The following is a 14893-nucleotide window of genomic DNA, read 5'->3' on the forward strand; positions in this document are numbered from 1 at the left end:
GAGGGAAAGTAGGGAAGTTGATTTACTTACATGCACCAGACAAAAACACAGATCATGCTTCTAACAAAATAGACCTCCAAGGCCCTCTCGCTTTTTGTTTACATCATAGGCTCGTAAGACTCAGAAATGAGGAGACCATTTTTAGGGTATTAGTATGTTCTGAAAGCATACAAGAAAAGCACCAGAAAGTTGTTCTAAAAGCACCAGAAAGTTGTGTGGGGGGTCGGGGTGGGGCTAGAGCTATGGAACGCTATTCTTAGCCTTACCTTGGTACATTCTCCATCCCAACCTGAATACGAGTCACTTAGGCGTAGTCAGAGATTCACACAAGTGACAGGGCCTGCAGGCAGCCAGCCAGTTGCTCTGCGTTCCTGGGCTTATCCAGAGGGAGGAAGATGAATGATCTGTGTCAGCATGTGTGTCAGAATTTTAAGTAACTTCTCTAATGAGAAGTACAAATAATTTTGTTATTTATAGTAAAATGAAACTTTATAACTGAGTCAATTAGCATTTTGAGTCCCTTTCTTCATGTAAGATGGTTTCTTAATACTTCTGTTGATGTATTATTTAGTTAACCCTAGCTTGACTTATGAGAAAACGTATTTTATTCATATACCCAGAAGTGATGGAGAGACATGAAAAATTGGGGCAGGACATAGCCAAAAGAAGAAGCAATAAAGAACCCGACTCTAATTATTTGTGTGGCATCTGGTATCTTCCCTTAGGATGGTATTCACATTTGGCTTGGCAGTGAAATTTATTTTTCTTCCCATCACTTCCCAGGAAGAACCTTTGCCCTGCTCTCGTCGTAATCCTGGGGAATCCAATTCTCGACAAAACCATCACCTCTGCTCACAGCAGCAGCACAAGTACCAGCATGGAGTCAGACTCTGTGTCTCCAGGAGTTTCTGACCACGGCCGGGGCTCGGGCTGTTCCTCCACGGCGCCAGCTCTGAGTGGGCCTGTGGCTCGGACTATCTATTACATTGCAGCCGAGCTGGTCCGGCTAGTGGGGTCAGTGGACTCCATGAAGCCCGTGCTCCAGTCCCTCTATCACCGCATGTTGCTCTATCCACCACCCCAGCACCGAGTGGAAGCCATCAAAGTCATGAAAGAGGTAGGGAGGCGCTGAAGAGTGCCACCGTGCTTGCCCAGGGGGTCTGAGCAGTGTTTTGCACACAGGAAGCACGCAGATAATATTTGTCAGTCACCTGCTGAAACTTAATTGCTAGCTCATGTTATCCAGTAACAGACAAACAGTACCGTTAGGGTTGGGGGTTTGTGTGAGCAGGTGCTGGGAGCTGGGGTCAGGAGAGGTGGTAAGTGCTCACTGATGCAAAGCCCTTTGATAGTTGAAGCTGCATGTATCAGACCGGGCTCCAGGCTGAGGTTTCATTCTGCTCCCTGATGTGCTGTTTGTGCAGATAGATGTGTTTATTCATCTTTGCCAAAACTGGATTTCAAAATGATTTTATACTCAGGTTGTACATTATCCAAAAAAGAGCATTACTAATCTGTGATTATTAAAAGGAAGCCCTTTGCCCCGTCCCTTTTTAGGCCTCACATTTCCCCAGACCCCAGAGACCATGACCCCAGAGAGAAAGTAAAGGTTGTTCAGCTTATAATAGCCGTCCCAGTGTGCTCCTTAATGGTTTTAAGGAGGAACTGGAGTTATTTTGAAGGTATTTCAAACAAGGATTCCTCTGCTTTCTCTTAAATAACCAAAAGAAAAGTGAGCAACATTGGTGTATTTGTGAACTTAGAATTTTTTCATCTGTACATAGTAATATTCCAAGGGTTGCAAGTTCAAAATGCGATCAAGTACTTCGTAAGTATGAAGTCTAAACAAATACTTGGTGCACTTATTGCCACCCCAAGGAAGAGAAAAACAAAACATATGGAAGCTGAAAATAGCTGCTCCTGGTTACCTCCTGCCCAGAGTAGCAGACCAATTCTAGCTAGTTTCTTTGTCTCTTGCCTGTTTCCTTCCTTTTGTCTTTCTGGACTAAATCACCACTTGGCTCCTTACTGCCTGTTCTATCAAGTCTGAATTACTCTGCCCACTTTCCAGACACTTCTGTCATCATTCTCATTTCCTATCAGTTCCCAGGATCACTCTTATCCCATCTGATTGACTCTGCTTTGTTCAGTTCCCACCTTCTGGCCTCCTCTATTCATACTCCACCGCCCCTGTTCCCATTGGCCACTCCACGTGAGAGAGTTGAGTGGTTGATTACAATAGGCTGGATGCTGCTGGCACTTCACATTAGCTTATTTACAGTCTGTCTTAGGAAGCTAATGTTATGCCCAGTTTCCAGATGAAGAACTGAGGCCCCATGAGAAGTTATTACTTGCCCCATGATCTTGTGATTAGTAGAGTTAAAAAGTGAACCCAGGTATTCTAAATACAGCAGCCTAATTGCTGTCAAAATCCTCCTTCTTTACGGCTCTGCTTCCTCAGACCACGAATTTTTCTTTTAAAATCCCATTCCACCATTTAGTGATCGAGTAGATGTGGCATCACACTGATTGTTTCACAGTACAATGTGGGACAAACTCCTCGTCTCCTAAAATATATTTTTGTACATGTTGCTTTTGTGTGTTTCCCCTGGTATTTAGCCCTCCAGTGCCTGAATCACAATAAATGTTTAATAAATTTTGACTGAATGACTGATGGACCTGAAGATAGACTATCTGCAAAGAGGGTATTTTGTAAGCAGCAGCAACCTTTCCTTCCCCCTTGGAGTTGACAGGTTTGCTGCCCACAATAGAGCCACTTGAGACCTGAATGTTAAATAAATACTTTGCCTAAGGGGTATGTAGGTGTCTAAATGTATTTTAAATATTAACTTCTTTACTACTGCAAAGGACATTAGTTATGCTTCCCCCCCTTTTCATAGACCTTCTAGCTTCCCAATGTTATGTTGCAGGAAAAGCCTGGAATTAGACACTAGCACATGAGTAACACGTCCGGGCAACGCTGCCCCATGAACAGAGCAGACTGACATGGGTCAGATTGTTCTGAAAAGCAGTGCCTCCACTTACTGTGACAGCACCAATACTTTGAGAAAACTGGTAACCTAGAAACCAAAATATGCTGCGTTTATGCACACAAAACCACTGGGCACCCAGGATGTTTGTTTAGCCTTTAGTGTTTGAACGCTTGGTGTGTTATGTCCCTGTTCTCTTTAATTTGTGACTCTGCCATATACACCATGTACCTATTAATCGAAGACATACAAAACATTTTGTCTGTCAAAGTATATTTCCACTTTCCCCAAAATGAATAGTAATCAAAAAATACACTTGCTCTTCCTTTTGTCTCTCCCACGGATCAGCTTTAGAAGGAATTCCTAATCTTTACCAGACCTGTTACACCCCAAGCACTGATGCCATCTCCATCAGTTCCACCTGAAGAAGCAGACATCAAACATACCTTGCCTCTCTTTAAGTATTTGTTGAGGGTTTTTCAGAAGTCTAATCACTCAGCACCTTTTCCCTCCCGACTCGGAAACAACTGAGAAATAAACACAGGTTAATAGGGGAATTGAAATAATATCATCTAATTTATTACTGGTAAAGTTAGAGAATGCAATGGATCCCAAAAGAAAGTGATATTTCTCCCTCCGTTCCCCCCAAAATGTACTTACCCTTCTAGCCAGAGATAGGAGAGCTTAGAGGCCCATAGGCATAGCCACTTCACTAGGATATAGTAGGCCAGGCAGTGGGGGTGGGGGGTGGGGGTGGGGGTGGAGGCAGGGGGGAATGGGCAGAGGAAGAAGGAGAGAGAGAGAATGTTTCAATGTCAAAGAAATAGAATGTGGAGAGAAAAGTGGAACCTTCATTTCTGTGCCTCCAGGAGAGCAGAAGTTCCAAATATCCGGGATAAGAAAGGAATAATATTCTTATCCTTTCTAAGGGATAAGAAAGTTCCAAATATCTAGGATAAGAAAGGGAAGAGGGAAGAAGAGTGCCCCTTAAGATACAACATTTTCTATTTAATATACCTTTTCCTGTGAATGTAATTCACTTTGAAAATAATGGACATAGGGATAGGATGTTTGTTTAAATACACTTAATTAACCAGTCTCTTCTCGAATTAATTTAGTCTCAAATTGAAATTCTCCATAAAGACTTCTACCATATTGAAATAAAAATTAGTTAGAACTGAATAATTATGAAAATTCTATACATGAATATTTGTAGGATACAACCAAAGCAGTGCATAGGATACTTATAGCTTCAGTTGCTTATATTAAAAAAATAGCCTACAATTAAAGTTCTAATTCTCCAACTTAGGTAGTTGGAAGAAGAGCAGATTAAATTCAAAGTCAGTAGAAAGGAGGAAAAAATAAGGATAAAAGTAGAAAGTAATGTGATGAAAAGCAAACATAGTATAGTGGATCAATACAGTGAAAATACCAGGACTAAGAAACTTCCAAAACTCTTGGCAAAAGCAATCGAAAAGTTCCAGAATAGGTAAAAACAAACAAAAATAAGAATGAAAAAATGCATATAACTGTAGATGTTGTAAGCATTAAAGAAATTAAAGAAGGCAACTTTAGGCCAGTAAATTTGAAAACTCAGACAAAATTCATAAATTCCCTAGGAAATAACACAACCTTTAAAAAGTTGGCTCAGGAAGACATTGACGATCTAGTCCCATAATCTTTAAAGAAATTGAATCAGTAGTTAAAAATCTTTCTATTAAAAAAAAATTACTGACCTCATAAAGCTTTAGAAACAAGTTATATCAACATTCAAAGGATGGGTAATTCTACTAATACATGAACTTTTCCAGTCAATAGAAAGAGGGACTACTTCTCAACCCAGTTTTTTAAGCTAGGCAACTTGGATACCAAGATAAAACCTAGAGAGTATAGATAGGAAAGTTAAGTTACGGGCCAGTCTCACTGAAGAACATAGATGCAAGTGCTTTCTAGTTCTGTACTATAAACAATTTTGAAACAGTCCCTCAGAGGATTTTCTTGTCTGAGCTGGTCCTGAACGAGGGAGCTGGGAACACAGTGTGTGTTCTATGTCAAGAACACCTAGGCCAGTTTTATTAAGATTTGAGTTCCAAACAGTTGTTTCTCCTTAGACTGTATCACTCAGTAGAGAAAGTACATGTTTATTTGATCTCACAGTTTTAAAACCTTGTGCTTTTTTATGATATTCACTTTTCTGGGTTTTTTTGTTTTGTTTTGTTTTTTCCCTTCTTCTCGTAGCTACTTGGGAGCCCACAGCGTCTCTGCGATTTGGCAGGACCCAGCTCCACTGAATCCGAATCCAGAAAAAGATCTATTTCAAAAAGAAAGTCTCATCTGGATCTTCTCAAACTGTATGATACATTTCCCTTTTCGGTCTATGGTGCTTAGGAAAGACTGCTTCTCTGAATACTACTAACTTTGTTCCCAAATCCCTGAAATTTTATGAATCTACGTTATATGAAATGTGACTGTTTAATAACGTACCCACAAGCCATATGAGAAGTCTTATCCCAATTTATTATAATCATATGACTTTCTATATTTTCATATTGACTTCAATAAAACCCAGTGTACAAAATGAAATGTACAAAAATTATTCATTGGGGTTATTTTAAGGAAAAGCTTTTTGAATTAAAGTAGCTATAGGATTCCTTTACATGGACCCCCCCCCCCACTCCCCCCTGCAGAAAACAATATCTAATTTGGAAAAGTTGCAGCCACATGCATCAGTTTGGGAATATGGTCATTTTATAGACGGTGCCCACATTATTATAATCATAGCCGTTATAACTATTTTCTGTTTGAAAACTGAATACAAAGATGAGATTACCCATTGCCTGTCCTTGTAAGGATTTTGAATTCCCATCTGGAATTTTGTTGTACCCAGAAAAACCAGCCAATCCTGAGAGTGTGATTCAAGGTGAGTCACTTTACCTGGAGATTTTCCTCTGCCAGCTTGGACGTGTTTGTTTCATTTGCTTTTGCCCAGACCATTTAATTTCAGGTAAATTAGGATATCTGCTTTGAATACTCTCCTGTTCACCAATCTAACAGTTCTTGTTCATTTTGGAGCATTTTTCCGTGTCTCAAGTATTGATGTCATTTCCTCCTTTGCACACTTGTAGCATCATGGATGGCATGACCGAAGCATGCATCAAGGGTGGCATTGGAGCTTGCTATGCTGCCGTGTCCTGCGTCTGCACCTTGCTCGGGGCCTTAGACGAGCTCAGCCAGGGCAAGGGCTTGAGTGAAAGTCAGGTGCAGCTACTGCTTCTGCGCCTTGAGGAGCTGAAGGATGGGGCTGAGTCGAGCCGAGACTCCATGGAGATCAACGAGGCTGACTTCCGCTGGCAGCGGCGAGTCCTGTCCTCCGAACACACGCCGTGGGAGTCAGGGAACGAGAGGAGCCCTGACATCAGCATTAGTGTGACCACGGACACGGGCCAGACCACTTTGGAGGGAGAGTTGGGTCAGACTACACCTGAGGACCACGCCGAAAACCACAAGAATGGCCTCAAATCCCCCGCCATCCAGGAGAGCAAGGAGATGCTGCTGAGCAAAGTGTCAGAACCGGAAGCGGGGGACCAACCAGATGTTGTTCAAAGAAGCCACACAGTTGCTTACCCTGATATAACTAACTTCCTGTCAGTGGACTGCAGGATGAGGTCCTACGGATCTAGATACAGTGAGAGCAATTTTAGCGTAGAAGACCAGGACCTTTCTAGGACGGAATTTGATTCCTGCGATCAGTACTCAATGGCAGCAGAAAAGGACTCGGGGAGGTCTGACGTGTCAGACATTGGGTCGGACAACTGTTCCCTGGCTGATGAAGAGCAAACCCCTCGGGATTGCCTGGGCCACAGGTCCCTGCGAACTGCTGCTCTGTCCCTAAAACTATTGAAGAACCAGGAAGCTGACCAGCACAGCGCCAGGCTGTTTGTGCAGTCCCTCGAGAGCCTCCTTCCTCACCTCCTGGCCCTGCCCAGTGTGGAGGAGGTGGACTTGGCCCTCCAGAACTTTGCGTCTACCTTCTGCTCAGGTTGGTAAACAGTGTTTTGCCGTACAGTCAGCAAAAATACTCAGAGCACTTTGCCTTAATGGGCAATAACTATTGTGCTGCTTTGAAGTGCTTAAAGCATCTTAATCAATCTTTGGGTTTCTTATATTTAAAGAGAGCAAAGGAATGTAAGACTTTTTGGTGGTGATTTCTTTGAGTTGTAGGCAATTGATGGCTGGAATATATTGGGGGGGTGCCAAAAAAATGTATATAAGTGGACACTTTGGTCAGCGTTGTTCAAGCAGTAGTTCGCCGTCATCAGAAGTGTCTGGACACTGATGGGAACCACTTTGAGCGCCTCTTGTAATTGCAGAAGTCAAACGTGACTTATATTCTTCTTTTGTTATCTGTATATATTATAATTTTTACAATTCCTTTCTTAAAATGTGTGTATATTGTTTTGGCACCCTCTGTATTATGAAGCTGATAGACGTATATGGTGTGGAGTAAAGGGTAAGAGGTAGCTGCATTCTAGGAAACTGCTGCTAACTGAAACGGAATGATAACCTGTGATTCTCAAAACACTGAATTTTTAATTTGCCTCCATACGTCGGTGTCTAAAATCATAGAGCAACATACGTTTGGTTCATGAATATGCAGACTATTTTGAATGTGACCCAGGCTGCCCTCCCAATAGATTGTGAATTCCCCTGAATTTCCAAACTGGGTGATACCCCGGTGCACTTGGTCACATCACATTCCCCAACCTCAGCCCCTTCCTGTCTGTCGAATGTGGATGTTGTGACCCAGACCTACTAGTTATGCTAGTTTATGTGAGGGCAGAAGATAGCCACCTAGAATTTGGGTGGAGGAAGAAAATCTCACACAGTGAGTAATGGTTTTAAAGAGAATTTTCTTAAAAGGTATTTATAAAGGGAAAATGTGGCTTTTTCCTTTCTCTGTAGGAAAAAGTCCAATTCTTTCCTACTATTTGTTTCTTTCTTGTGTGTCTCTGCTAGTCACAGAAAATACTTCACTTCTGATACTTCTGGTCACCAAACTGTGGAGGTTTTTCCCCATAACAGCAAGGGTCTCTAACACAGCTGGGTGTCCAGTTTAACTCAATTCTGATACTATTTACCTGGAGATAGTCTCAGATCTCAAAGGTAAGGGCCCAGGCCCACAAGGCTGCCCCACCCTTACTCCAGATGCCAGTTGCAAGACCAGGTTGTTACCTGTGCTTCTCACTGACTACATACTGGAGGTTTCCATGACGCTTCGTCAGGTTCAATTAATTTGCTAGAGTGACTCACAGAACTCAGGGAAACACTTAGGTTTACCAGTTTATCAAAGATATGACAGAGGGTACAGATGGACAGACAGATGAACAGATACATAGGGCCAGGTCGGAGAGGGTCCCAAGCACATGAGCTTCTTGTCCCCATGGATTTGGGGTGTGGCCACCCTCCTGGTATATGGATGTGTTTACCCGCCTGGAAACTCCTCAAACCCACTACTGTTGGGATTTTATGGAGGCATGATCAATGATTAACTCCATTTCTAGCCCTTCTCCCCTCTCTGGAGGATGTTTGGAGGGGTGTGGCGCTGAAAATTCCAAGCTTCCAATCATGGTCTTTCGATGACCAGCCTCCATCTGGAAGTCATACATGAGCGCACCCAGAGTTACCTCGTTAGAACAGAAGATGTTCCTAGTCTTGTTATCACTTAGGAATTTACAAGGATTTTAGGAGTCCTGTGTCAGAGATGAGGTCAAAGACAAACATTAGAACAAGAGACACTCCTAGTATTCTTCTCACTTAGGAAATTATAAAGGTTAGGAACTCCGTGCCAGGAACTGGGGATAGATAGATAGATAGATAGATAGATAGATAGATAGATAGATAGATAGATAAACAGACAGACTTATATTCCTAATATCTCAGAATAGTACAGAAAGAAAGCAATTAATAGGTTCAAAAACCATTTTATGGCAGGAATAAATGATTGCCTGACCCCAAGGTGGTCAATTATGGCTTCACCCGAAATTCAAGGGTCTCTTGACCACCGAATACTGTGGTGGATGGACCTCCTTGGGCCTGTCTCAGACAGAAAGGACTAGCCCTGAGGACTCACAGAGAACTGTTAAAAGCCAAGATCACCACTTGCTCTTCTACCATTGAGCCTTAAACATGTGTTTGTCATTGCACTTACTACATCTATCAGTTTTTGTTAATGCATCCACCTTCCCTTCTCTATACTTTCAGCTCCTTGAGAGTCGCAACCATGTCTAACTAATTTTTGATCTTCCAACAAAGAACACATCACACACATAACAAAAAAAATTCCAGACCAATTCCTGGAACTTGGTTGGAGCTCACTCCTGTGTTGTTAAGAAGTAGCTTAATAAGTATCTTTAGGAAGCAGACCAGATTGTCCTTTGTCAAAAGGACAGAAAAAGACACTTTAATCTGGGAATATTTAAAGAAGAACATTTTAAAATATGAGAGTAATCCAAAGTTGTAGCAAGCACCAGAGAAGATACAGACCTTTTAATGCTGGACTTCTCAGATAACTCTGACTTATCTTAGAGGTTGGAAAGAGATGCATGTAATTTCTCAGCTTTCCTAACTGCGTTGTGATTCTTTTCAAGACATGAAAATACCAATTTTCAGGACTGTCCAACATTTTTCTCAATATTTTTTCTTTTGGAGTTAGATATAAAAATAAAGTTTGAATATTTAATTTGTGTGAAGGAACACATATGCACACACAAAATTCATGTCTTATTGAATGACTAGGGAAATGCATACTCTTCTAAAAAATTATATTTCTAATATCTTTTATACCATCATTAAGTTTGCCTTTTTCATTACATTTATTGGGGTGTCATTTGTTAATAAAATTATATAGGTTTCAAGTGTACAGTTCTATAATATATCGCCTATATATTGCTCTCTCTCTATTTCTCTCTTACACGCACACCCACACCCACACCCACACACACACACATACACACACACACACAAATGCTTCTTAAGTCAACATTTATGGAGAAGCTTCACTATGCTGTGTGCTAAGCATCCCGAGATATGCATAGCTTATTCTCAATAAGCCAATTGACTGTAGACTGATGAACCTGCTCTTTGGTTCCTAAAGATGTGAAATAGTCCATGGGCTTACAGAGTCATAGGTGAGGTCTGCATTGGAAGGAAATGTCACTATCCTTTGGAAAGAGTTTTGTGGAGCCTCTGAGCCTGTGCCTCTTCCCTGCTAGAAATATTCCTGGGGAAAGGAGCTCTGCAGCCTTCTCTGACCACCTCGACGTCCCTGGTGCCAAGGCAGAGTCCAGCAGACTTCACTGGTCCCCAAGAAGAACTGTATATCAATAATGTATATCAGTAATGATGATAGCAGTAATGATGGCTTTGAGTCATCAAGAAATTGTAAAATCATAGTTAGGGCCTTCTATTTTAAATTATCCATACAAAACAACTCAACTGCAGGAGTTTCAGCATTTAAATATTTAAAACTTAGCTCTCACATAACGTCATGTTTATAAACAACATGGCCCAGTTATTGCAGATAAATAAGTTGCCACAGTGGTCAAGACTGACTTCCAAGGGTCCTGCCTTGTTTCTTATGAGAATTAGGAAACATACTCTTAGCGGAGTCTTTTATAAAATTTGAAGCTAAAGTATATTTTCATATTTGTGCCTTTGTGCCTTTCAGATCAATACTTACAGTACATGCAAAACAGGGCTTAACTGAATATTTCACGTGGCCAGTCTGTGGCCCTATGAATGTGGCAAACTGCTCAAAATTTAAAGGTCTATAAAATGTTTCATCAGGCCCCATATGCTGTGACATTGATTTTTACATGTAGAAATCAATACATTGAAAAGAAATTTCAAAATCTTTTGTTTGTTTCCACATATAGTTTTTAGTGATTGTCTGTAATTATGTTGGTCATTTGTCTTTTAATTGTAGTGACCTCTATGGTGCTTTTACCAATTAGAAGTTGGTCTCTATTTCCGAACTACCGACCGATCCCTCTGTGGTCCTGCGACCAATAGGGCCAGTTCTCCTCAGTTCCCGCTGTGGTTTAGTGGATCACACTGACCATCAGTGTGGGTCAGCCAAAGCCACTAAATGCTGGCCTGGGTTCACCTCTGGACTGACGCAGTGTTCTCCCTTCCCTTGCAAGTATCACCTCCCAGATGAAAGACTAGTACGCAGCTGAGATGAAGGAGATGGCAGATTTCCTTTGTTCACCCAAGAGACAGTTATAAAAGTGAAAGCAGAAGAAAGGGAGACGGCACACAGTGTCCCTGAGTCATAACCCAGATATTTACTCATTCAGCGTCAAAAGTTTTAAACCTTGTTTTGCCAAAGTCTTCCATCGTGCATTCGTCCCTGACTTGTTACCAGGGTCCACTCTTCCGGCTGAGATCAGACTCACCTGGCATTTCTCAGGGACTCCTGTCCTCAGACAGCTAACCTCCCATTGGAATGAGCCTCACTTAATTCCACAGGATTCCAGGGAGCCGTTCCTTTGAAAGCAATTGAAGTGTCTTATGGTGGGCGAGTTCAGACAAACGCGGGTTTTATAAAGATGGTAGTAGCTGTGAGCTGTGATAGCTGCCTATTTGCCTCCCTGCTCCTGCAGGGAACAAGTGGTGTCAGCAGAAGGTGGCTCCTCGGGGACTAAAAATAAGAGCCAGCTTCGCATGGCAGTTGATGGAGGGGAGGCGGGCACGTGGCTTTGAGATTACAGTTTCTTAGATTAGTGGAGTTCACTTACTGACCAAATGTGAGGCTTATTGCAAGTGCTTTGATATTTATGAAGTACCAATTTTCACGAAAGATAGTGTAGCAAGTATGAATCTCAGTTGTGCGAGAAATATCTATTTCTTTCAATTAAAACAAATCTGACTCCAGATCCCCCACCCTGCCTAGCTGGCTAGACATTTAATCTCTGTTAACCCTCAGGTCCCCATCCTAGAGTAAAACCAGAAACTGGAGCTTATTCGGGATCTGGACAGGAAGCCCCTCACCTCTTATATTGCCAATGAGCCCTCATTGTCCCACTTCCCAGGCTCTCTGGGGGTTCAGTGATTTTGTTACCTCCCTGCCAGTGCGGCGCCTGGAATGCTGTGACAAAACCAGGAGCCCCTGTGTATGATAGTATATTCTCCTCTGGGGTCCTGCCAACTCCTTCCCCCCCCCATACTGCCAGTCAGCAAGAGATAAAGACCTCAGACCTCTGCCCAGCCAGGAATCTCCCTTCTCTGCCTCGATGCTGACTCCGTCCTCTCATCACCTGCTGAGAATGGACCCCAGTCTCTGGAAGGAGCTCTGGCTTTCTGAATGCAAAACCAGGAAGTTGAGTACCCTGTTGCCAGTTTCAGGTTTGGGCCCTGTGACTTAAACACCACAAGAGGTGACAGTACACATTTACCTCAATATCACTGAGGGAGCAAAAGGTGAAATACAGGAAGAAAGCCTCAAATAAATAAATGAATATGTAATCTTGACTCTGTCAGTTAGGATTAGGTTTTTTTGCAGATCGTAGGAAACCCAAAGGATTACTGAAGAAAGAGATTCATTTTCTGTCTCCTAAATTAAGTCTAAGGTAGGTGATCCAGTGCTCTGTGACAATCAGGGATCCAGGCTCCTCGCTACCCCTGGTGAAAATGTGACTTTCATCTGAAGGTTTCCTCACTTACCAACATGGCTGCGGCTCGTGGAGCTGCGCCTGCACATCCATGGCCCACTTGAGAAGGCAGGGAGGAAAGGTGGCAAAGGGCCCACCTTAGAGCTAAATAAAGCTACTTTAAGGAGCTTTCTAGAAGCTCCCCATAAAAATCTTGACTTTATAGGCCCCTCCCATTTATAAAGAAGACAGGGTATATTGCCACCCCAGGTAAAACCAGAATCTGTTACTAAGAAGGAAGAGATGGTTTTGATTAGCAACTGGCAGTTTCTAAAACAGCACCATATTCTGGTGTAAAAACTGAGTATGGATTCAGTTTTATCCTCATAATAATATCATTAGTCACTTCCGTTCTCAAATGTCTCAAAAAAGATAGAATTAAAGCTAGTTTGCCGGGAAGTTTGTTAATATAGTGTGTGTGTGTGTGTGTGCGTGTGTGTGTGTGTTTAAAACTATCAAAATATATAGTACCTGAGAGGCCATCTAGTGCTGTTGCGAGCTCCAGCTCTGAGCCCATCTTTAAAGCATAAGATATAAGTGTTTGGGGTTTTATTTTTTTCTTTCAGTTAGTGTGTAGAAAGCAAGAAGAATCCGTGAAAATGAAAACCCTATTTAGTATAAAATGATGTTTAGAAAAAATAGTGGGGGGAACCAACAGCTTTTTCTAAGTATATTTTTGGAAACCTTGTTTCCTCATCTTTAGCAGCTTCGTTGAGATACAATTCACATACCATGCAATGCACCCATTTGAAGGGCACAATTCAGTATTGTTGTTTTTTACATATTACATTATTATTTGTTTTTATTGTGGTAAAAAATATATGTATATAACTTAAAATTTGCCTTTGTAACCATTTTTAAGCATACAATTCAATGGCACTAATTACATTCACAAAATGTTGTGCAGGGTTAGGGTTAGGGTTAGGGTTAGGGTTAACAAAAAAAAATGTTGTGCAACCATCATTATTTCCAGAAATTTCATCATCCCAAAGTGAAACTCCCTTCCGCCAGCTCCTGGTAACCTCTAATCTGCTTTTTGTCTCCATGAATTTGCCTCTTCTATATACTTCATGTAAGTGGATCATACAATACTTGTTATTTTGTATCTGGCTTATTTCACTTCCCATAATGTTTGCAAGGTTCATCCATGTTGTAGCATGTCAGACCTCCATTGTATGTGTGCACCACATTTTGTTTATCCAATCATTTGTTGGTGGACACTGGTTGTCTCCACCTTCTGGCTATCGTGAGTAATGCTTCAATAAATATTCGCATGTAAGTGTCTGTTCAATTCCCTGCTTTCAATTATTTTGGGTATATGTCTAAGAATGTAAGTGCTGGATCATATGGTCATTCTATGTTTAGCTTTTTGAAGACTATTATTACTTTTAGAAAAGTATGTAATTATGAGTTACTGCACCAATCCTACATGCATTATTACATCTAGTTCTCATAGCAAATTTGTTCATTCTTACTTAGTCATTTATTTAGCAAATATTTTTTAAGGGTCTGCTATATGCCAGGCACTATTCTAGACACTAGGGATTCTCTAGTGAACAAAACTAACAAAGTCCCACACTCTGATAGAGCTTATATAATAGTAGATAATAGTAGAGATGGCAGATGATAAGCAAATACATATTAATATAATGCTGGGTGGAATAAATGCCATTGATGCAATGACAACAAAAATCACAGTGAGGGAGAAGAATATTGCAGGTTTGGCAGTAGGTTGGGGGATGCTATTTTAGATGGAATTGAAAGGAAGGTCTCGGAAATGTTGACATTTGAGCAGAAACCTGAAAGAATCAAGAGAGAAAGTCATCCAGAGATCTGGGGAGACCATTCTGGCAGTGGCAAAAACAAATGCACAGGCCGGTTCAGGCTCGGTGAGATCAAGGAACGCAGGTCAGTGTGGCTGCAGGGAGTGGAAGCAGAGAGGAGGGAAAAGTTGGGGTTTTATTATATTGCGATGGGAAGCTGTTGGAGAGTTTGAGCAGGAGATAGACAGACGCAGTTGATTATTCTGCCTATTTCCAGGTAAAGCAGCTGCGACTTAGAGGATTTAAGTGATTTTTACCCAGGTAGCTGGTGAGTAATCAACAGTTGCCCAGGTAGACTCCAGCGTGCGTGCTCTTCCCCGCCAGGCTGGGGTGTGTACCTAGCCCCGACAATATTCCTTGCTGGCTCTTG

General features: G+C 41.7%; 1 protein-coding gene across 2 annotated transcripts in view; it reads left to right on the forward strand.

The window, feature by feature from the left end:
* The window catches only part of ARFGEF3 (ARFGEF family member 3), a 154098-nt gene that overhangs the window by 83023 nt on the left and 56182 nt on the right, over positions 1-14893 (forward strand). For both annotated transcript variants that reach the window (XM_033099360.1, XM_033099357.1), the window contains 3 exons: positions 784-1117; positions 5229-5341; positions 6116-7029. In XM_033099360.1, the coding sequence (XP_032955251.1) occupies positions 784-1117; positions 5229-5341; positions 6116-7029 (1361 nt within the window). The remainder of the gene's footprint in view (positions 1-783; positions 1118-5228; positions 5342-6115; positions 7030-14893) is intronic.

This window comes from Rhinolophus ferrumequinum, chromosome 3, assembly GCF_004115265.2.
Source record: "Rhinolophus ferrumequinum isolate MPI-CBG mRhiFer1 chromosome 3, mRhiFer1_v1.p, whole genome shotgun sequence".
NCBI lineage: Eukaryota > Metazoa > Chordata > Mammalia > Chiroptera > Rhinolophidae > Rhinolophus > Rhinolophus ferrumequinum.